Below are 24,026 nucleotides of genomic sequence, written 5' to 3'. Positions count from 1 at the left end.
ATCTCTGGAGATTCCTTTTTGTTCTCTATCAATTTTAAGATTAACTTAGTATTATATATTCATTTAATTTATTTATTATAACAATTAATAATAAAATATATTACATAATTCATAATTGTGATAAAATTTAATAGTGATATTTACATCATAGTAACAACATTATTTATATATCTGATAATACAAACCCTATGGTAAAAATATATATATATATATAAAATATGAAATTGATTGTTAAATAAATGAAGTAATAATAAAATAAAATTTATATATTTTTGTTCAAAAAAAAGATGTTACTAACAAATAAAATGGATTAATAAAGAAAGTGCAAAACTATTGAGATAAGAAAGAATTAGAAAAATAGTGGAGGAAAAAAAAAGAAATTTACTAGATATGCTGATTGGTGCTTCAGAAGATCCATTCAGAGACCTACTGAACTTCGTATATCCCGATTTGTTGAGTAACATGTATGATCCAGATTATTTTCAAAGGAAGGAAATTCTTGCACCAACTAATGAATGCGTCGAGTCTGTGAACGATCACTTATATCTCTCATTCCAGGTGAGGAGAAGTTGTACATGAGCTCAAATAGTATGTATAGGGACGAGCAAACAACGGAAGATAATGCAGAAATCTATTCGACTGAATTCCTCAACACAATAAGATGCTCGGGAGTTTCTTCACATGTCTTGAAGTTCAAGGTCGGTGCACCAGTTATGCTAATAAGAAACATCGATCAAGCTAGAGAATTGTACAACGGGACCAAACTTCAAATTATTAGAACCGACATTCACGTTCTGAATTGCAAAATTCTATCCGGTAAAAATATCGGTCACATGGTGTTCATTCATTGGATGACTTTAATACTATCTAACTCCAGACTGCCAATTAAATTTCAGAGAAGATAATTTCTGTTGATTGTTTCTTTTGCAATGACGATCAATAAAAGCCAAGGCCAAACTCTTTCGCATGTTGATTTGTATCTTCCTAGGCCTGTCTTCACACATGGTCGACTATATGTTGCACTTTCCAGAGTTAAGAGCAGAGGTGGCATTAAGATATTCATCAAGTGGAATTCGGGTGAACTCACCAATGTTACTAGAAATATCGTATACAAGGAAGTAGTCATCGAATTTGAAGGTAGAAAATATTTTCATATTTATCACTTTTTCGTGTAACATGCCCTGATTTTTATTTTTTTAACACCTTATCTTTAGCAGGTCTATCTTCCCTATATTTTCCCCCGTGCGATGTTGTTTTCAGTTATGTCCCTAGGATACACAATTCAAATCTTATTATCTTTAAGATTTATGTTTGTCGATATACTAATATTTAATATTATTCTTATATTGTAACTATGAACAACATGATACTCATAACATATTTTTAATATTGTTGGTCGATGAAGTTTTGTATTTAAATTCAATGAGCGTAATAATTGATATATGCATAAATTTGTTTTACAGACATGAATTTTCAGTTGAAAATATGCCGCCCCGTGCATCGCACGGGTGAATACTAGTTATTTATATATCTGATAATACAAACCCTATGGTAAAAATATATATATATATATAAAATATGAAATTGATTGTTAAATAAATGAAGTAATAATAAAATAAAATTTATATATTTTTGTTCAAAAAAAAGATGTTACTAACAAATAAAATGGATTAATAAAGAAAGTGCAAAACTATTGAGATAAGAAAGAATTAGAAAAATAGTGGAGGAAAAAAAAAGAAATTTACTAGAGATAAAATTAAAATTAAAATAACTACAAAAATAACATTAGGATTACTCTAGGGTTGCAAGCGTTTATTCATTATATATATAAGTATTATCTAATAAAAATATTAAATGTAAACAACATTTAATAACAAAAGATATTACAAATAATTTTGAAAATATATTATGGTTTTTTGTTTCTCTTCTCATAATCCATCTTTTAGTGCTTGCGAGTATAATTTTTGTTTCTTTCGTTTTCTCGTAAGTTGTTTTGCAACGGATTTTCCGAGATCGAGCTTATCTTAATTGTTTATAAGCTCACCAGCTTTTTTTATGTTTTATCCTTATTATCAATATAATTAATATATATTTAATAACAAAAAATATATAAATAATTAATAAACTACAATTTAATTATATTTTTTTTTGGTAAAATTTAATTATAAATTTATAATAATAATATCCTAATAATAGTGATAAAAATAAAAACTTAAAAAACAATGGGGTGGAACAGCGAGATGAGAAAGAGAGAGAAAAAGATCCAATTTTAGGGTTGGGAATGAGCCGAGTCGAAATATCTCGAATGAGGTCCAAATGAAAGTGTTTATTAGAGTCTACGTTTAAGATCAAATGATAAAAAAAGCCTCACAAGTCACCGAGTGGGCTGTGTTGTTTAATTTGGGTTGAATGTATTGGGCCACTTCTTAAATTCTTGATTAATTCAGTTTGGACTCAAAATCCAACAAATCTCCACCTTGAACCAAAAATGGATAATCGAGATATTATTTTTTTTCCCTTTTATATATGGGTTTGTAATTGTGAAGAAAACAAAAGTCTATTACTCAGAATCATGCATTTCACACATAAAACAACATGTACGGTGCAGTCACAAAGACAACATAGCACTACATAGTTGCTAAGTGCCGCATTTCTACAAGATTTTTAAACAATTGAATTCCAGATCGACTATAATAAAAGACTACTATATATTTACTCAGAAATCCAATTTCAGAAATTTAATCTTTCAATCAAATTGCTTCTTTCAAAGCTTCAGTAACAGCAATATACACATAGTCAGTTATAGATAAGTAATAATATTCTGCAATGGAAATTTCCAACTTGTGCAAGAACCATATAGACTAAACACATAAGAGTGCACATATCATCAAAATCATAATTACAAAACTCAGTATCATTGTCAGTTCCAAGAGCCTTTATTTTCTTACATCTTTAATTCACAATTTTTGTTTTCCATACTTTAAACTTTTCAAAAACGTAATACTTTTATCGTTGAGTAGTCATCAATCACAAAAAGAAAATATCTTTAGTTTTTTTTTTTGTTCTTTTAATGGGTGGAGAGGGGTGATAGATACAATATAAAATGTTGTAAAGAAAATTTTGTACTCATATTAATATGTATGTACATTTGTGTCGGTTGAATTATAGATATGAATATTAATTCCAAGATGAAGAACCGACACTTGAACAAATAATAAATGGTTGTTGGAAAATCACAAATCATAATATATATATCAAGAGTCCATGCAATATTTTAGTCAAATACATCACCTACACGAGTGAGCCATTTTGGAATAAGCCGTCAATTTCTCTATAATGAGAACATAATTATATTCCATGCATGGGACCTCGATTTTCATGGCGGTGGTTTCTTCACGTTTTTTCTATTTTTCTTTTTTCAAATTGGAATGAAAATTATTCAAATATGTCATGTTATGTTAGTATATGTAATCTTATTTTAACAAAATTTATATGCAATTTGAAGGATAAAATAGTAATTTCACATTTGGTCGCCTCTTATAAAATTAATCTCCGACTGTGAAGGAGGCTATTAATTTAATTTTTTTTTCCAAATAATGATGTTTTTAATGAACGAATTTTAACATTATTTGTAGTGTGTTTTAGTAAGTACGGATCTCGTCAACTGAACATTTTATTAGCTACTACTCTTTAGAGGGTGTTTGGCTAAGCTTATAAGATGTTAAAAGGAGCTTATAAGATGTTTTAGAGCTTATAAGCTCTTCCAAAGTGTTTGGTATTTAAAAAAAAATATCTTAATGTTTTTTTAAATAAGCTGTTGGAGATCAAATAAGATCTTTTTAAAAAAGTACATCTACCCCACCTTTTTATTTAAGATCTTATAATGAGTAAAAAAAAAAGAAATAAACTCATTATCCAAACATTCTAAAAATTAATCATAAAAATAAGATGTAACAGCTTATCAACTCTTAAAACATCTTATTAGACGTAAGAACTTATCAGCTGTGTAAAATAAGCTTAGCCAAAGACCCTCTTACTCTTTAGTCAATACTCATTTTTGGCTATTGCGCATGTATTAAGAAAAATAATAAATGTGTATAGACTCGAAAAAAATATTAATAAAACATTACAGAAATTCCTCTCATTAATTATTTCACCGTTAATTTTGCTAAAATTGAGAAAAACACGATAAACATTTCAATCGAATTCTAAAGTGACAGACGACTATTTTAAAACAAAACAAAACAATCTCCAAAACGACAAATAAAACGAGAAGAAAAGAGTAATAGTAGTAACCGAACGGGGCCTACTAAATATTTTTTCCATTTAATTCTTTTTCTTTTTTTCTTTTTAGTAGTGTGATTGGAATGGGACCGTACATCTTTCTTGTTATAGCTAAATTGCGTTTTTAAATAACATTCCTCTTGGAGTACCTCTTTTAAAACCCATTTTTTCCAATCTGTTTTTCATTTCAAAGTGATTTACAGCTAAGCAGTAAGCAATTGCGATGGGTCTGGTGAAATTTCTCAGAGTCAAATTCCGGCGAAAACGACATTCCGCCGCCGACGATAAGATCTCCGCCGCCGCCGCCGTCGATACCACCACCACGAATTGCAAGCACGATGATCGGACTCAACGAATAGTAAATAGGCTGTCTTGGGATCAGATTCAGAGATTAATTACCATTGATTCGTCTCCGATTATCGGATATGGAGGATTCAGCACTGTTTATCTCGCCGGTCGATTCCAGGATTTTTCCACCACCGCCGCCGCCGCCGTTAAGATACAGAACTGCACCAGCCACCGGTTCCGCCAGGCGTACAAGATGGAACTGGAAATCCTGCTTCGCCTCCACCATCGATATATCGTCAAACTCATCGCTTATTGCGATCATCCAGGTACAGTAGAACAATTAATTTCAATCGAATCATTCAATTTTGTTTTTGATTTTTTTTTAATTATTTTTAATAATGTTGGATTTGAATAATTTGCAGAGGAAGGGGCATTGGTATTGGAATACGCACCCAACGGAAATCTGCAGCAGAGGCTCCATTCATCAAACACCTTACTCGCGTGGAGGCGGCGCGTGGCCATAGCATTCCAATTAGCTCAGGCGATCTGCTACCTCCACGACGGCTGCTCCCCGCACATCGTCCACGGCGACGTGAAATCGTCGAACGTGCTGCTCGACGAGAATCTCGACTGCAAGCTCTGCGATTTCGGATCGGCGAAGGTAGGGTTTTCGTCGGCGATCGATCCGCCGCCGCCGGCGGCGGATTCGAACGCGCGGCGGCCGTGGAGGTCGAATCGGACGGCGGTGGTGGGGTCGCCGGGGTACACGGATCCGGCGTACCTGAGGACGGGGCTCGCTTCGAAGAAGAACGACGTGTACGGATTCGGGGTGGTGGTTCTGGAACTGATAACTGGGGTTGAGGCTTTCAGCGCGGCGAGAGGGGAGAGGTTGACGGCGAGGGCGGAGCCGATGCTGAGAGACGCGGGGAAGGTGGCGGAGATGGTGGATCCGCGGCTCGCCGGCGGAGAGATCGACTTGGGAGAAGCTAGAGCGATGGCGGCGCTGTCGGCGAGATGCCTCTCCGATGCCCCCGGCGTTAGGCCCTCTGCATCTGAAATCTTGACCGTTATGAGAAACACGATTTACCATTTATGATTGTTGCTAATTTAGATTTTAGAACATCAAATTTTGAATTTTGGGGAAAATAGAGAGGCAATTGAAAATATTTTTTTTCAAAAAAGAAAAAAAGATTTATTTATTTTATATTGTATACAACTACCGTCGGATTTTTTTTTATTTACCGAATTACCCCGTAAATCGATTGTTTAACGAACTCCAACGGAATTTTTATATGGAGAATAGCAATGATAGATTATCGTATCGTACCGAATTTTTTCAGTACAAAATAATAGTAATTTCCCTATCGTAACAAAATATTATTAAAAAATAAAATGAATAGAATTATATTTATTTAATTAATCTTTACATAAAGAGTTTATGTAATAATTGCTTATTATATAAACTAATATTATTTATAATTTATTGGTGTGATGTGTTCATTAATTTTGATTTAATTGAATTTTTATATTATTATTTATTTTAGAAATAAGGTGTGTTAATAACCTACATTGAGAGTATTTATATTAACTACTAGTTTTTTTTCTATATTTAAAACATTTTTATGGCTAGAATTTGAAGAAATATTCTTGAAATTTTTCCAAATACTTGACTAACATAAATTGATAATAACTACCGAATTTTTTGTCTACTGGTAGGGCAATAATAATGGCTTTTGCCATAGTCTTTTTATTTTATTTTTATTTATTTATTTAGTCAAAGCCAATTCATATTACTTAAGTCTTCCATCCAAATTTTAATATGAAATGAAATAGTCTAAAATTTGTTACATTTTTTTTTCTTCCTACTATCTACAAATTCCAAATTGATATTTAATTTCTCATTGCAATATTAGTTTATTTTACATCTAGGTAGATCTTTATTATTTATTCACACACAAACACACATACATGTTGGTATGTGTCGAATGAACGATAACAATCTGAGTCGTGTATACAAAAGGAAAAAGAAAAATACATGAATCCAAAATCGTGCTTTAGAAGCACACACCATTTCACAAGCAACCTTTTGCTTCTTCTCCTAAAGTGTAAACCAAACTACACACACATTCTTGCATTGTTAAGTAAGAAAGGAACACTTTCTCTAATAGTAACCCTTTCCTCCCCCTACTTTAAAATCCAACTCAATTTCTTACTACCTCGTACCTAATTAAAATAAAATAAAATAAATACTTCCCTCCACCAAACATGGCATCTCTCAATGATGGCGAGCACCACAAGCAAAAGAGTCTCGACCAAGAGGTGAGAGAAATGATCTCGACTCTCACCAACCGCCTCGGCAGCATCCAACGCTCCCACCCCAAATCCTCGTCAGCATCGGGGGGCTCGGGCCCCCACGATGACGAGGACGACGACGGCGACAGAGGGGTCCGCATCATCACCCTGGCGGGGACCAACCTAGGGGCCACCATGCGCGGGGGCGAAACGGACGAGAACGGTACCGGGCCGGGCCAGCAAGGCCCGGCCCGGCCCGAGCAAGAGGAGGAGGACCTTGCCACATATGTGAACAGCAACTTCCAAGCCATCAACAATTCTATCATGTTCGGCGGGACCTACACCACGAACGACCCCGGCGTCCATTTGGACATCTCGGATTACTACCACCACCGGCAAAAGGATGATGATGATGTCATCAACAAAACTAATGGAAAGAAGGTGAGGAAGAACAACTACAACAAGCGGGGAGGGTCGATTAGCAACAAAAGCGACGACCGTTTGACCGAACGTTCGGACAAGAGTACGAGTGATGACGAAAAGAAGCCCTAAATCATGAATCCATATATCAACCTATATGAATAAGTGCTTATTAAGCTGGTTTTTTTTTTTTTTTTTTAATTTCTTATATATCTATATATATGTGTGTGCATGTTGTACCTTAATTTGGTGTGAATTTGATACTAGTTGCAATAATCTATGGTAATTGAGTTTTCTTGCTTGTATTGAAATATAATCAAAAATACTCATAACATATATTAATGTGAAGATAAGATTCCTTTTTAGCCTCGTTTGATTATCAATATAAGATTAATCAAATCTTATTAGCATTCGATTGTGTGATTGGATTATCGGAGATCCAATCCACAAGATAACTAGACATCATTTTTGTTTCCAAAAAATTGCGGGCCAATCGACCTGAAAAATTATTGAACTATCTGAATATTAAATAAGGTCTAATTATTTAATTAATCATAACTAATCGTACGACCCAAACGAAACGTTGGTTAAAGCCGGTTCCGGTTCAACCGATATTTTAAAATTGGCCGTAATTTATACGGATCTCGTAGAACAAGTATTGGCTAAAGCCGGTTCCGGTTCAACCGATATTTTTACGAGTTGAAACTCTTCTTCTAATTGGTCCTTCTTCTCTTGAGGAATTTCCTGGAGTTGTTCTTTGTCTTGCTTTTGTTGCATTTCTATATCTTTCCCCCATAGCAGAATGTACAATCCAAAGATAACAATAACTGATCCTAATAAACTGCAACACATGCCAAAAAAAAAAAAGAATAAATAAATACGTTCGATAGTATATAAAAAAAAAAAAAAAGCAAAAAATTCAATAGTGACCTTCCGAGATGAAGTTGCTCATGTAAAACCGGAACATCGAACATTGCCGCAAGTATCTGGACAAGAGGGCTGAATGCTGCAGTGAAGACCGGTCCTCGTTTCTTCACACACCACGACATTCCCACAAAGCACAATCCCGATCCCACAATCCCCTGCATCACGTACGTAAATGACGTCTCATTTTCTATTTGCATGTACTAATAATTAAACCAAAAAAAATCGGAAATCAGAATGAAATTTTTTATTTCCAAATCGTAATTTTTTTTTTTTATCATAATCGGCGAAATTCGGAAATTTCATTTTTTTGCTCACATATACAATGCAAAATGCATAATAAATATTGATATTATAAGTGCAATTTTTGGAACTTTCAGAATTCGGAATGAAAAACATTGTTCCAAAAAATATACTTACTGCATAGAGAACGACAAAAATGTCGGATTTCCTCTTCAAAATCCAGATCGAAAGCTCCCGATCAATGGAGGAGCTCAAAATGGCGGACTGTATAGCACTAAAGATGGCCATGATAGCGGTGCTAGAGTATTGGCACGGATATTTTTTCCCGATATTCGATTGAATCAGAAACCACGAAGACCAGCACAACGTTCCCGCAAATAGAGCCACCGAACCAATAACCCATCTTTGATCTCCTTCAACATGCTCAACGCGTGGGCCCGCGGATCGAGCAACGCTGCTCTCTGGGCCCGGAAAGTGAAACATAGGCACCCCTTTGTAAAAGGTTAGCAAGATTGCACCTCCAAGGCACACTAGTGCACCTACCACTTTGGCTCTCCCGCTACCGTATTTCACGTTTACCGTCTCTAAACTTCACAATCGAGGAATAACGATAATTAATTAGTCGGACAATTAAAAATTCTAAGTTTTGAAGAAAAGTAATGTTGCAGTGGCGGAGCCAGAATTTTATCTTTGCTGGGCAAAAATAGGCCCCAAAAAATAATAAAATCCCTATATTAAAAAGATTTTTGAGCAGTGATGGGGGCCACGGCCCCCAATGACTGTATGCCGGCTCCGCCACTAAAATGCAGCATAATAAGGTGAAATTTAAAACATGGGGATATATAGATACCGAAATGGTAGAGCCATTAGAAATGTGAAGACGGGGACCATGTTGAGGAAGGCGCATGAGAAAGTTGCGGAAGTGTACTCTATGCCGAGAAGGAAGAGATATTGTGTTACGGATGCCCTACAAAAAAATGAAAAAAATAAAATAAATAGCGTCCCACGAGTTCAAAAACTTCAATAGTTATAAAGAAATTAAATGTGCATCCGAAACTATATTTCGTTGGTCGCTCAAACCATACCCGAGAATCGCACTCACGAAGAGGTGACACAATAGGCTCAATGTGAGCTTCGGCCTATTTCCCCTGCAAGTACACGAACTTCATCAATTTATCAAGAAAAGTACATATACATATATATTTAGAGAGAGAGAGAGAGAGAGAGAGAGAGAGAGAGAGAGAGAGAGAGAGAGAGAGAGAGAGAGAGGAGAACGACCTTTCTAAAAAGAACGCTAACGGGGATAAAAAGAGTGCGGAAATCGACTGGCGATAAGTAATGAAGACCAAACGGTCGACCCCATCGTTGACGATCTTCTTGAGAAGTATATTGCTAATGGCAAATGCCATATCAATAGCTATCATAGCTATAACAGGGTACCACTTAGCAAAGCTCTTCATCTTAGATATATCATATATTTGTTATATACAAGACATCCTATATATATACATACAACACTACCTTCTATATATATATATATATATACATACATAGTCTTGTGTAACTAGTTCAATGCATATTCTCTTCTTTTTTCAACAAATAAAATCAAGAATGTTTTTTTTTTTTTTTAAATAATTTCATTGACCACTAATACTTTTCTCCTAAGCATCTCCTTTGTTCCTTGATCCCTTTTCTTTTTTCTTTTCAAAAAAAATATTTATCACGTGGGTTTAATATCATAATAATAAAAACATAATAAATAATTACAGAAATAATAATAACAATAATCTTAGGGCTAGTGTTAGCATCTACGAGTGGGGATGAAGGATAAATGGTTCACACGTACAGTCGAAGCATCCAATTCTCGTTTGAAATGATCGATAAAATATATAATCGGCATCTCATTTGTTTTTACAGTGCAGGTTGAGAACAACATGTCAAATCTTTATCTTCAACCTCACATTATATTCATTAATCCTCATGCCACTAGGTTTTTCTTTATAGCTAGGATATGATTATTAATTAATATTGTTTACGCCACTTTTTTAATTACTAGTTAATTAAGTATAAAGTGTTTTTATTATGTTAATTAATGAAAGCATCTGATATATATATATATATCATAAGTCAGCTGCAATGGAGATTGGAGCATATGTTATTATATATAGTTCATCAAGTTGGCAAATAAAGGTCTGTAAAAGCAGCTTAAACGAATCGAAAATTCGTTTTTTTGTTTTTAAGTATCTATGTTTATATTATATATCATGTGCTAAATAAATAAAGAAAAAGAAAACAGAGGAAGTGGCATTCAAAAAGACTACGCGAGAAAATATGAAGTTATGTTTGTTTCGATTTTTGACTATTTTTCGTTTCGTAGTTTTGGCAGCAGAATCGAGCCCGCTCGAGACCAGAGTGGACTGAGTTCCATCCTCAAATTTTGATTAAAAAAAGGAAAAAAAAAAGAAGAACATATTGTTATAACTTTAGTTCTTTCAAGCCTAATATTGATATCCTAAGCAAGTATTTATGAGTGGAAATCGAAACGGAATTTCTTAATTCTGGAGATGTTTTTCACTCAAATTTCATAATTTCCAATTTTTGTTTCTTTGTTTTTTTGAATGGAAAGAATAATATATGTTATTGGAAATTTTAATTTCCGATCCAATTTAATTTCAGGAAACAATCTCGAGTATTCCAAAATATAAATAAAATATCATATAATATTAAGATAATATTATAAATATATATATTCATCGTGTATATATCTCACTACGGCTATCTTTGACAGAATTAAGAATTAAGCGTTGAACACTGAATGTTGAATACAACAGTGATTATTGAATGTTTAAGTTTGTTTGATAACGTTAAAAAAATATAGTATCTAAATAATGCAATTTGATTATTTTAACCCTCATAATTGTTGAACATATATTTATTTACTAATTGAATTATCAATAATACCTAAATAAAACAGTTAACTACATACCTTTCAATTTAGGGGCTCTTTGATATAACCCCTCAATACTTCTTTTACTAGGGAAATGCCCAAACTATTTTACACCATTTGGTAAAAACTCACTCTAAATTTTAGCCACCCATTTTCCCATTTATGTCCCTCCACCTTACACACTACCACCCATGACCCATCACCCGTGTCTTTATCTTTTTTTTTTTTAATAATAATAATAATAATAATAATAATAATAATAATAATAATAATAATAATAATAATAATAATAATAATAATAATAATAATAATAATAATTATTATTATTATTATTATTATTATTATTATTATTATTATTATTATTATTATTATTATTATTATTATTTAATTTTTTTTTAATTTTTTTCGTTTTTTTAACTTTTTTTCTCTATCATGTATGTTAATCGACTATGAAGCATATTAAATCGACTATGATGAACTATAGTCGATTAAGGAACCGACAACTAAAAATAACAAATCACAACTACAAAAATGCAAACTCAACTATATTTTACAAAAACAAACAATATACAAACATTATAATTGATTTATACAATTGGAATAAATAAATAAAAAACAAAAATAAAAATAAAAAATTGGAGTCAATAAAGCATATTAATCGACTATGTTGTGAAACATAGTCGATTAAGAATCTGCTACTAAAAATAACAAATCACAACTGCAAAAAAATGCAAAATAAACTATATATTACAAATACAAAAAATATTACAAACATTACAAATTGTTTATACAATTGGAATCAATAAACAAAAAAAAAAAAAAAAAAGAGTCGATCAACTTTAATCGACTGCCAGAGCGCAGTCGATTAGCTTAATCGACTATGAACATGTACATAGTCGATTAACGTTTCAACCTGCGCGAAATTCTCTATATGCGCCGTCCTCCGCCCGATCCACTAACCCTAAATCTGTCTCCCCATCGTCACCACACCGCCGCTACAACACACCATCACCACCTTACTTTGATATTATGACGATTTTTTTTATTACAAATAAATAAATAAAATCACAACTCGCACCACCAACCAAAGCAGAACCATCACCCATTAAAATCCGATTCCGGCGATAAATTGGCAATTTTACCTCTTTTCGCCGCCGATGTAGCAATCGTGGCATTTGAATTCAGAATCACTATCAAAATCAATTATAATGTTTGATGGGTGCTTCCTCTTCTTTCTTTCTCCATCTTCCGGCGACGGCGGCGGCAGCGACGGAGAAGATTGCCGGAGAAAACAAAGAGAAAAAAAAAAAGGAAAACAAAGAAGAGAAAACAGAGACAAGAGAAAAAAGCTAGAAACGGAAAAACGGCCGAATGAAAAGTTAAATATAAGATTAGGGTTTTGAAAAAGTATAATAGACAACTAAGGGTACTTTTGGAAATTATGAAAATATTACATGGGTGGAATATTAGCTAAGGGGGTTTTCTTTAATTATTTTTTGAAGGGAGTGTTTCCTTAACTCATTTTCCTAGATGAGAAGGTTCTTGCTAATTATCCCTTCAATTTATTAGATTATATTTATTTAGACAAAAATAAAAGCTATAAATCTAAATTCTATAATTCTAACAAATATATTAAAACAAAATCAACATAATCTAAAAATTTCACTAAAAAACCCTAATCGATAAAAGAAGTGAATTTTTTTTTTAATATCAAACGTAGCCTAAATCTTGTGAATAAATAATACTCCCTCCGTTCCAATTTAAATGACGTTTTGGGTTGTTTCACACATATTAAGAAAATCAATAAATGTGTATCGATTATAGTAAAAAGCATAGGAAAATACTAATATATCCTTGATATTAATTGTTTTACAACTAACTAATTAGGAGTTATAAAGGGTAAAATTGAAAATAATGCAATTAATGATGCATTGAAAATCTAAAATGACAAATAATTTGGGACAAGAAAAACTCTCTAAAAAGACATATAATATGGGACAGAGGGAGTATACAAATGTTCGATTACAAAATGATTTTTTTTCTAATAAATTTTGAAGATTGGAATATTTCCAAAAAAATTATGAAAATCCCTCAATGTAATATAGTTACCGTCCATAAATATTTGTTTTAAATTGAAGAATATATAACCTTATTGCAAGTCCTTTTCCTTGAACTTTTGGCAAAAACTTTAGACAAATTTTCCCAATTATGTCTCCATTTGTCCAGTAATTATTCCCATTTAAGATAAAAAGGATGATTAATTGAGATGCCATAAGTGGTAGAACATTTATTATCAACAACTTTTTGTGTCTTATATGAGTAAGAGCATCTACCATCGGTCTTTATATCGTCATTTTTTAAAATCAAACTTAGGTGTTTTTAACAACTTTACAACCGTAATTATATATCTAAAATAATGGCGATTTAGTTTCAGCCACTCATGGTGGTCAACCTCCATATCACTATATACATAAATCTTATTTTTACCATCTATTTTTCATCTCCAATCCTTCCACCATTTTTCTATTTTTGATCAAATTCTATTTGGCTATATGCAAGACTAATTCCACTTGTGCAAGATCAAATTAAAAATTTTAATGTATAAATACTATACTACCCTTACTTGATAAAAAAGTAGAAAATTCCAAATGTGCAATACCAAAAACTCAAAAAAAAAAAAAAAAAAAAACCCTATCACAAAACCACAAGACCAACTCTCATCTTCTCCATCAAAACCTTTCTCCTTCCTCATCTACAAACCCACAAAACCTAAACATTCAAAATCATCAAAACTCAACAAATCTTACAAAGATGGTAAGTATGGGGTCAGAAAACATCAGAATAGAAGAATCTACGGTGGAAAAACCCAAGAAAATATGCATTTATGTGTTTTTTTAGCTAGAATATCGTTTTTCCAAAAAAAATTCCCGCGCAGACGCAGTCGACATGTACATGTCGAATTTTATAGGCAAAAATCGACATTGAGATGTCGATTTTTTTAGTACAAAATCGACACCTTAGTGTCGAAATTTAATTGTTAGCAAAGTAGTCCAAATATACTAAATTTCAACATTAAGGTGTCGAATTTATGGACATATATTCGACACCTTAATATCGAAATTTAGTTGTTTCATATTTAAAAAAAAAAAAAAAATCCCGCGCACACACAGTGGACATGTACATGTCGAATTTTATAGGTAAAATTCGACATTGAGATGTCGACTTTGGAGTAAAATATCGACATCTTAGTGTCAAAATTTAACTATTAGCAAATTAGTCCAAATATACTAAATTTCGACACTAAGGTGTCGAATTTATGGACATATATTCGACACCTTAATGTCGAAATTTAGTTGTTTCATATTTTTTTATTATTTGGTATTTGGTCTTGCATGAGCAAACAAAAGCCATTTAATTTATGGGCCGGTATATTTGTCATTTCATCTTAATAAAATTGAATCTTTTGGAATCTTTCTTTAATTTAGTCTTGCACAAGTGGAATTAGTATTGCATATAGCCGCAACCATTCTATTTTTGTTTTCAAATATAGAGGTAAAAATAGAATTTTATGTAATTAACATCATTTTACTAATTAACATATATATGAGGATTTTAACTAATTGCACGTAATTACCGACTTATTAGAATATATATTCCAAATAAATTAGTGTTAAATGTTAAATTAATAAATTAATTTTTGAAATATAAATATATTTTCTATTATTTCAGTGATATTAAAATTTCTCATTTCCACAATCCGTTGCCCAACCTCCGTCTTTTATCACCAGCCATTCCACCGCAGCGCCGCAATAATTTCCATTCACTATTATAGTTCCCATCACCGGCATGGCTCACCAAACTTAACAATGGTGAAAAGACAAGCTAATCATCTCACAATAAGTGTGCAGTAAAATCGTTGGTATATGCCAAGTGTGTCGTAAAACAAACTGTATGTACAGAGGTGAATCCAATAAACTTCTCAAGAGTATGCAAACATTTTCGGGTAATGGGAGATCGAGATTCTGCCGGAAAAACTAATTTGAACTAATGAGATTTCAGGAAAATTTTGCAGGAATCTGAAAGGATTCGGAAAATATTGGTGAAAATATTTGAGGATGGTAAATATTTATAACGTATGTTAAACTAGTTTATTGATTGATCGAGTTTATTATTAACAAGGGTCTACTTTACATACATGTATTTTGATCTATATTTAACGTTCATATAACTTTATCGAGGTAAGTGTTCTATATCTAGAAAATATTAATATCGGTAACTCCGCTATCTTATCCTAAGAGACACGTGTCTTCATTAATACACTAAACTATTAATTAAATATCACACAATTACTATTTTATTTATTACTAATCAATACACTTAATTTGTATTTACAACATATATACATTGTAAAATTAAAATATATTTTTTGATAATTACGATTGAGAGGGGTAAATACAATTTGCCCTTCAAACAATCAAAGGGTAAAAAAAGTGGTGTCAAAATGTAATTTCTGAAAAGTTAAGGACCTGCTTGTTACATAAATACGAGCCCAAACAATTGTTTAACTTTTGAAGGCCCAATAAGACAAAAAAGCCCACATGCATTCCCCGTTCATATATATATATATATAAAATATAATCAATAAATCAATATATATCTCATTATTTTATGCCCCACAAAGTAATTATCGATTTACAACTTCTCTTGCCCCTTTTCTTCGTCGAGCTCTCAGCTTTTTAATTACGCGACCCCGTATTCATCGTACGCAGTCGTCGTGCTGCCGCTGCTTGGTGGTGGATCCGCCGTCTTCCGTTAGCAGGTACGGCTGTGCCCGCATATGTGTAACCCTAGTTCTCTCTATTCGGTTTTATTTTGTCGTTTTAGTATCAGTTTTTTGCTATCGAATTGTTGCTTTCTATCAACGCAATTCAATCCCCAATGTCGGTACCTGTGTTTTATGTAATTCAATTTGCCGATTGACCTGTTGGAATGCGTGTTAGATATACTATAAACGACTGAAATTTTGTTTAGTTTGCGTTGTATTTTGGTTGCACTTTTTGTGATTGCGCTAATGAGTTTGTATTGTTATTTATTGATGTTCAGATTTGGATCGACAGAAACTCGCTACTGTTTTTGCGTTGCTGAGGAATCATGTTTGGAAGCAACCGTAAGTTCCGGCTAACCAACTTTTAGATTTTGACATTCGTTTAGTTATTCTGTATTGCCATTATTCGTTGCACTTGCATTTAATTTTCCTCTTAATTGCTCTGCTAATTATTCTGTATTCAATCTCACCTCCATTGATTTAATGTTTTGGTAACAGTGAAATTGAGTGCAGCGATTGTTATGGTGTATAATTTGTATATATGAAGGACATAGTACGCAAGTGTCTTCTTTACTAACGTTTTTCTTGTCATCTTACAGCTTTTGGGCAGTCGTCCAGCAGCCCATTCGGGTCTCAACAACCAGTTTTTGGTCAGACTAATAATGCTAATAGCAATCCATTTGCTCCGAAACCCTTTGGTAGCACGAGCCCTTTTGGTTCACAGACTGGGGGTTCCATTTTTGGCGGCATGTCTACTGGTGTATTTGGCGCTCAGTCTTCTTCTCCTTTAGGTTCCAGTTCTGTTTTCGGTGCTTCATCATCACCTGCTTTTGGAAGTTCAACACCGGCATTTGGAGCTTCACCTGGTTCTGCTTTTGGGAACTCATCTTCAGCATTTGGTGGTAAGTGCATCTGTAAATATGAATTAAATACGTTTTCACCACTAGTGTTTCTGCTTGTAGCCTCTAACTCCTGATGTAATATTTTAACCGTTCATATCTATTTGAGTACTAAATTTCTCTACGGTATCTTGTTATGTGATGGCCATATAGTCATGTTTTTTGTCAGAAAAAGGTGAGAAGTGGAGGGGGAGGTGGGTGGGTGGGGAGTGAAATTTCATAACCTTGTTTTGTGAAGAAGAGAACAGTTTTATGATTTAAAGTGGAGGGGTGCCCAACAGTTCATGACCTATGTTTCTCTTTCAATTAGAGGGGTCAAGAGGGATAGGAGAAGGTATAATTAAGTAACTAACATAAACTCCAATTGAGAATTTTAGCATACTAATTCTCACACACTTCTGGAGAATGGGATCTGTTTGCTATACCGATATCTCTACAATCAACAGAACCAGTGATGGAATATAGTGGTTTCACTGGAATAAGATCACATATGTATTCTATGAAATACTTATGGAATTTTGTTTATGAGTCTTTGGTATGTTCCACACACAAATAAATGCGAAAACGACGAAATGTGGAAACAGACACAATAACATTGCATATCCCAAAGTTAGGAAAAATGGGTCGTGTGTCAAAAAAAATATAAAAAATTAGGGATGTATTTATGAATATAATTTTTTGTTATTTTGTAAAATATAAATTTTAGAATATTTCCATATACACTTTGAAGAAATATTACTTATCAACTATGAATTTGCTTGGTTGTTCAATCATGTAAGGTATTAAGGAACCGACAACCAGCGATCTAAAAAAGCGTTTTTAGTGTAAAAAAATTGCCGTAATGGTCTGTGAAGTGGGTAGTGGAGCTTTTTCGCCGTTATTTGTTGATTTATTTTCGAAACATCTTTTTTGTCATTATTGCTCGACTATTCTCTTATTTCTCCCCGCTTGACCTCATAACTGTTTTGCTGAATTAATTATTTTGATCATACAGTTTTCATGGTTTTCTTGACTTCATTAATTTTGTTGGATATAGGTTCATCTGTGTTTGGGCAGAAGCCTAATTTTGGTGGTTTTGGATCTACTAATACTCAATCAAGTCCTTTTGGAAGTTCGACGCAACAATCACAACCAGCCTTTGGGAGCAATCTTTTTGGTTCAACGACCCCTTTTGGTGCTCCAAGTCAATCTGCATTTGGTTCATCAAGCACTACTGCATTTGGGGCACCAAGTACATCAGCTTTTGGTGGGACTAGTAGCGCTCCCTTTGGTTCTACAGCAAGCCCTACTTTTGGTAGCACGAGTGGTGGCTTCGGTGCGTCTACTTCTCCTTTTGGGTCTTCAACTCCAGCATTTGGCGCTTCTACGACACCTGCATTTGGTACCACAAGCGGCACACCCGCATTCGGTGTTACCCAAAGCGCTACTCCATTCGGTGCCACAACTGCTTCTCCATTTGGTGCCACAGCTGCTACTCCATTTGGTGCTTCAACCACTCCTGCTTTAAACTTTGGATCCAGTCCAGCATTTGGTCAATCAAGTTCTGCGTTTGGAAGCAGCCAGTTTGGTGCAACATCACCCTTTGGAGGTCAAAGTGCTTCTTTTGGTAAGGTTTTCTTGTCTTTGATGAGGTTCTGGAGTAAGTCTGTTCTAGCTGTGTTTGAACCTTGCATTTCAGCTAGGACACTGAAACAATCAGGACCGAGTACTTGATGTTCATTAAATATATTTTGAGCCTAGTTTCTATGCTCTCTTTCACAGAGATGTACCAATCATTTTGATAAGAAAGTTTTCTGGAAAGCCTCTAAGTACAGTTTCAGAAATTGTATATCCTCTATAACTGCTTTCTGTGCCCAGTATTGACATAATTCATTTGCAGGAGGGCAGACTACGACCCCAGCTTTTGGTAATCAGGGTTTGGGCCAGTCTACATTTGGAGCGCAACGAGGGGGAAGCAGAGTATCTCCGTACTCAGCAACACCTGAGACTGATGGTGCCAATGGGACACAGCCAGCTGGAAAATTAGAATCTATTTCAGCCATGTCGGTCTACAAAGATAAAAGCCACGAAGAACTTAGATGGGAGGACTACCAGCTAGGGGATAAAGGTGATCTGCTGGTTGAAATTTATAGACATCTTGAACTCGTAAAGAATATTCTACATAATATGCTGCTAACTCCTTTTCTGTACCAAACACAGGTGGGCCAGCTCCTGCCGGTCAGGCAACTGCTGCTGCTGGCTTTAATACTTCAGGCTTCGCATCGTCATCTACTCCTGCATTTGGACAGTCATCTGCAAATCTTTTGTCATCTTCAACATCTTCCAATCCATTTGCTCCCAAAACCCCAGTGTTTAATAGCACAGGGTTTGGACCTACACCCACTTCGACATTTGGGTCTTCACCTTTTGGGACATCAACTACATCTAACCTATTTGGTTCGACATCGTCAGCACCATCCTCAATATTTGGATCCACAACTCAAACATTTGGAGCGAATACTTCCCCGTCTCTTTTTAGCTCTTCCAGCACAGCTCCTTTTGGGTCACCTTCTGTTTTTGGCACCACATCAGGTCAGGGGACTGCATCTGCATTTAGTGGTGGCTTGGGTTTTGGCAACACTCAGTCCTCCCCATTATTCCAATCAACTACACCTACACTTGGGCAGACTACTTCTACTTTTGGACAGACTCCCTCTGGTTTCGGACAAACTGCACCAGCGTTTGGTCAGGCGAATTTATTTACTACACCATCAACTGGCTTCAGTGGAAATATGTTCTCCAGCACTCCATCAATGCCAAATAACAATAACACTTTGGGGTTTGGTCAAACAACTGTGAGTTACTCGTGAACTGAATTTCTCTTCTTATCCGTGCTTGTCATTTCCATAATGCACTTAAACAAACCTAGACAAGGCTTCACAACTTAGGTTAGGTTCACTTATTCAATAAATACTTCAGGATATTGAGTCTAATTGGGATACTAAAGATAACTGTACTGAACTTGAGCCATGGGATTGTGCATAGGTTAGGGAAGGATTTGAAGCTGGCATCTTTTTGTGCATGCCTGATTATTCATAAAAACATATAGACATACCCTGTCGGTTGGTAAGGAAATGTGATTGCTCCATAGTTCTGTTAAATGGATATGTGATGAGGACCTGAATGTTTATTTGCGAAAGCTATTGCAATATTTATAATTAAGCAAGCTGTGAGGATCTGGGAATCAATAATTGAGCTGGAGTTTCTATCATATGCTGTTGGCTTTCATGCATTCAGATACTGCAAGTGTGGAAGCATGATTTAAAGTGGCTAAGTAGACAAGTACATATAAACTAATTTAACCAGTTATCATTGGTTCTTGATGCATTTTTCTGTAAAATGATAGTTGGCCTGATTTTGGCAATTTGTTCTCTCTTGTTTCCGTTGCTTTTACCTCATAATTAATTACTATCTACTTTTTTTTGAAGCCCTCTACCACACCATTTCAATCTGCACAACCGGCTCAAGGTTCTGGTGGCTTCTTCAGCAATTTTGGTCAGACGCAAGCAGGTTAAGCAGCATTAAGCCTTTTTTTTATTACCCCTAACAATGCCAATTTGTTATTCCCTTATCTGTGGAAATCAGTCGGTTATTGTTTTGATTAACATGTGTATGTTTGCAGCTGCTACAAGTGGCTTTGGCGGCACCCCTGGCGGCACCCCTGGCATGTTTAGCAATAATACATTTGGACAACCGTATGTCAAGTTCTGGTTACTTTATTTTTCCAGTCTTACTTATTTTGTTATTTTGTTGTTTCGTGTCAATTGAACTCTTTCATATACATATTATGCTCCCCTAAATTATGATGTGCTCCTATTTTCGTCCTTCACTTCAATATTGATAACTGAGGTGGTTTGGCTCAAGGGTGTTTTGCTTTGAGCAGCTGCCGTTGACTTCTGAGCTATGTTCTGTTTCTCATCCAACATTTATCTACATGTATAACTGGAAATGTAGAGTCGAGCCTAACCACTCAATGTTCATGCATGCATTTATTTCTCATTTCCTTTTTCTTGAGCTTGAAATTGTTGCTTGATTGGACAGGCCAAGTACTCAGAACGCTGTGATTCCACAGCAAGCCCCAATAACAAACCCTTTTGGAACTTTGCCAGCAATGCCCCAGATGTCAATTGGTCGCACAGGCAATTCTCCTTCAATTCAGTATGGAATTTCGAGCTTGCCAGTAAGTATTCTTATATTTTGACTAAACAAGGAAATCTTGCATGATTTCTTTGACCTATGGTTCTTTCACAAAGACATTGTCTATCAGTCAAAGTAGTTCATTCATAAAGAATGTGTTTGATGACTGACATTTTCAAGCAGGTAGTTGAAAAACTAGCTCCTGTGAGGATATCATCTCTTTTGACGTCAAGACACCTCTCTCAAAGGCGTATTAGGCTACCTGTTAGACAATACCACCCTAAAACTGATGGTCCAAAGGTAATGATTAATCCTTATATTATAATCTATATACTGTCAAAGATGTTCTCATTGGAATAGCGTGTAAGGATGTTAATCCTTTTCTTCACTTAATTTTTTTACAATCAGGTGCCATTTTTTAATGATGATGAAGAAACACCTAGCACGCCAAAAGCGGATGCTCTTTTTGTTCCCAGAGAGAATCCAAGAGCTCTAGTAATTCGCCCATTGGAACAGTGGCATTCTAGATCCAGTGCAGAGAAAACGAAGGCCACCGATGCTCCTAAGCATGAAAATGGTAACTAATATATTTCTTCATCTTATTGCTGGATACAATGCTTCCTGGTTGTAATGGATTAGAAATAGTTTTTTTTGTGCTGATAGCACTGGCAGTTTCTTACGAAAATTTGCATTGCAAGTATCTATAATCTATACAGCAGAACTCTGTACCACTTGCCACCTGTTAGCTAATTATTTTATATTTTCTTCTAAAAGCGAGCGCAGATGTGATTATGATTTATGTGTTTATTTGAAGCAACATTGAATAAGTGTGAAGAGCTTTTCTTGTATTGTCCAACTAAGTGGAGGGATGATGCACGAATATCTTTGCCCATCTTGAGAATAGTGTTGAAGTAATGGAGTTCTAGTCACATACAATAGATTGTTTTTTGAACACAGACCCACAATAGATTAAACACGTAATGACTATATTGGATTTTCTTGGGATGATTGTTCCCTAGCTATTTCAATTTCCTCCATGTGTACACATTTTCTCCGAGTGTATTTTGGTGCTGGTTCTGCATGTTTGTAGATCAACTGAAATGCTGGCTCTAGGTTTTGTGTGGCGGTCCTTCACTTACTACATTCTACATATCCTTATGATTATTTCATTTCTGATCACAGGTAAAGTGCGTCGAGATGATTTTAACTCTACAAATGGGCACATGACCAAGGACAAAGATGGTGAGTGGTTCATTTATATGAAGTGCCGTTAGCATCCTGCAATGATTTCTTACATAAAATTTTGATAAATGGTTTAATAGTTCGTATGTTTTACGATTGTTTTGATAAATGGCGAGTCAAATGATCTTTTGTCTAGGGGGCTGAGGGGTCAAAAAAATCAAATTATTAACTTAAATTTGTTATGTATTATTTTATTCTCCATAAAATATAAAAAATATATATATATATATTAATATTAGAAAACATTTTGTAGTGGTGTTGGTTGGTATCTGAATGAGTAGTGGTGCTGATAACGGGACATTGTAGGACCGGTTCAATCATATCATCAGTTGAAAAATGGTCATCCTTTTCCATAGTAATCCAAAAAGGAAAAAAGAAACTGATATTTTATGCTGTTGTTTGTAACCGTTTCTCCTTCATGCAAAGTGTAATATTGAACATATGTTGTCTGTTTTGTGACTCAGCTGTCCCCACTGAAGATCACCCAGTGGCAAACGGCCACACTAAGGAACAAGATACATCTCATACAAAAGGGAACCAAAAAACAAACGGTTTCTCCACACCGGAAAAGGGAGACTCGTACATCACACTCACAGGCCATCGAGCAGGCGAAGCAGCAATCGTCTACGAGCACGGAGCAGACATTGAGGCACAGATGCCAAAGCTCCGCCACTCCGATTACTTCACAGAGCCACGAATTCAGGAGCTGGCGGCAAAGGAGAGAGGCGAGTCTGGCTTCTGCCGCCACGTGAAGGACTTTGTGGTCGGCAGACAAGGCTATGGCAGCATCAAGTTCTTTGGTGAAACAGATGTACGAAGGCTGGATCTCGAATCACTCGTACAGTTCAATAATCGAGAGGTGATAGTTTATATGGACGAGAGCAAGAAACCACCCGTTGGGCAAGGTCTTAATAAACCCGCTGAGGTGACGCTTCTTAATATAAAATGTTTCGATAAGAAGACTGGTCAACAGTACACTGAAGGGGCGAGAATTGAAAAGTACAAAGAGATGCTTAAGAGGAAAGCTGAAGATCAAGGGGCGGAGTTTGTTTCTTATGATCCAGTCAAAGGAGAATGGAAGTTCAGAGTCAACCATTTCAGCGTGTATAAGTTTGGAGACGAAGAAGATGATCTGAGTTAGGGGAATGTGTTGGTGATGTGGGTTTGAGTTTGCAACGTGTAAAAATTTTCAGCTGTTGGTGGGTTTACTTTGTTGATGTTTTTTTTTTTTTTTTTTTTTCTTTTATGGTTTCTTGGTTTGGATTGTTTTTGCTATTGTTATATAGTTGGACAATGTTTATACCTTTTTCGTAGTGCAAAATGTTGAAATATTGTCTTTGAATGGTTTTTTTTCTCGGCGTTTTTTGGTTACGTGAGAACTTTTCAATTGAATCGTTTTTCTTGCGTCTCTTGAACGTGAAGAAATGAATATTATAGTTAAAATGATTGTCTTAGTTGAGATGCCTGCACACGTATTATCTGCTAC

At 34.7% G+C, this 24,026-nt stretch overlaps 5 protein-coding genes across 6 annotated transcripts in view; 4 read left to right on the top strand and 1 right to left on the bottom strand.

Annotated features, from left to right (window-relative positions):
- Nucleotides 1-4,391: 4,391 nt before the first annotated feature.
- Nucleotides 4,392-5,863, top strand: LOC105959982 (putative receptor-like protein kinase At4g10390). Its single transcript, XM_088818629.1, has 2 exons — nucleotides 4,392-4,898; nucleotides 4,995-5,863. The coding sequence occupies exons 1-2, from the start codon at nucleotides 4,508-4,510 to the stop codon at nucleotides 5,666-5,668; spliced, it is 1,065 nt and encodes a 354-aa protein (XP_088674755.1). The 5' UTR covers nucleotides 4,392-4,507; the 3' UTR covers nucleotides 5,669-5,863.
- Nucleotides 5,864-6,778: 915 nt separating this feature from the next.
- LOC105959981 (uncharacterized) lies at nucleotides 6,779-7,560 on the top strand. Its single transcript, XM_088818638.1, has one exon. The coding sequence runs from the start codon at nucleotides 6,838-6,840 to the stop codon at nucleotides 7,414-7,416; it is 579 nt and encodes a 192-aa protein (XP_088674764.1). The 5' UTR covers nucleotides 6,779-6,837; the 3' UTR covers nucleotides 7,417-7,560.
- Nucleotides 7,561-7,736: 176 nt separating this feature from the next.
- On the bottom strand, nucleotides 7,737-9,960 carry LOC105959993 (WAT1-related protein At3g30340). Its single transcript, XM_012984156.2, has 6 exons — nucleotides 9,730-9,960; nucleotides 9,537-9,599; nucleotides 9,302-9,418; nucleotides 8,629-9,040; nucleotides 8,215-8,366; nucleotides 7,737-8,125 (listed from the first exon to the last, which is right to left on the bottom strand). Exons 1-6 carry the CDS (start codon nucleotides 9,909-9,911, stop codon nucleotides 7,918-7,920), a joined length of 1,134 nt encoding a protein of 377 aa, XP_012839610.2. The 5' UTR covers nucleotides 9,912-9,960; the 3' UTR covers nucleotides 7,737-7,917.
- The window catches only part of LOC105973849 (E3 ubiquitin-protein ligase, putative (DUF177)), a 51,779-nt gene continuing 37,412 nt past the window's right edge, over nucleotides 9,660-24,026 (top strand). The window contains exon 1 of the mRNA XM_088818634.1: nucleotides 9,660-9,683. Within this exon, the coding sequence (XP_088674760.1) occupies nucleotide 9,683 (1 nt within the window). The 5' untranslated portion in view covers nucleotides 9,660-9,682. The remainder of the gene's footprint in view (nucleotides 9,684-24,026) is intronic.
- LOC105960032 (Nucleoporin autopeptidase) lies at nucleotides 16,044-23,882 on the top strand. Of its 2 annotated transcripts, none has more exons than XM_012984200.2 (13): nucleotides 16,044-16,217; nucleotides 16,502-16,565; nucleotides 16,823-17,125; nucleotides 18,159-18,728; nucleotides 19,002-19,229; nucleotides 19,322-19,956; nucleotides 20,590-20,671; nucleotides 20,784-20,856; nucleotides 21,203-21,341; nucleotides 21,479-21,598; nucleotides 21,707-21,875; nucleotides 22,481-22,540; nucleotides 23,005-23,882. In XM_012984200.2, the coding sequence occupies exons 2-13, from the start codon at nucleotides 16,550-16,552 to the stop codon at nucleotides 23,679-23,681; spliced, it is 3,072 nt and encodes a 1,023-aa protein (XP_012839654.2). In that variant the 5' UTR covers nucleotides 16,044-16,217; nucleotides 16,502-16,549; the 3' UTR covers nucleotides 23,682-23,882. The 2 variants fall into 2 exon arrangements, with proteins under 2 accessions (XP_012839654.2, XP_012839655.2); XM_012984201.2 differs by having other exon boundaries at nucleotides 16,047-16,217; nucleotides 21,482-21,598.

The sequence above is a fragment of the Erythranthe guttata genome, chromosome 5 (assembly GCF_056151865.1).
Source record: "Erythranthe guttata isolate IM_541 chromosome 5, IM_541, whole genome shotgun sequence".
NCBI lineage: Eukaryota > Viridiplantae > Streptophyta > Magnoliopsida > Lamiales > Phrymaceae > Erythranthe > Erythranthe guttata.
The sequence above is the reverse complement of the archived record's forward strand: the minus strand, read 5'-3'. Positions and strand labels throughout refer to the sequence as shown.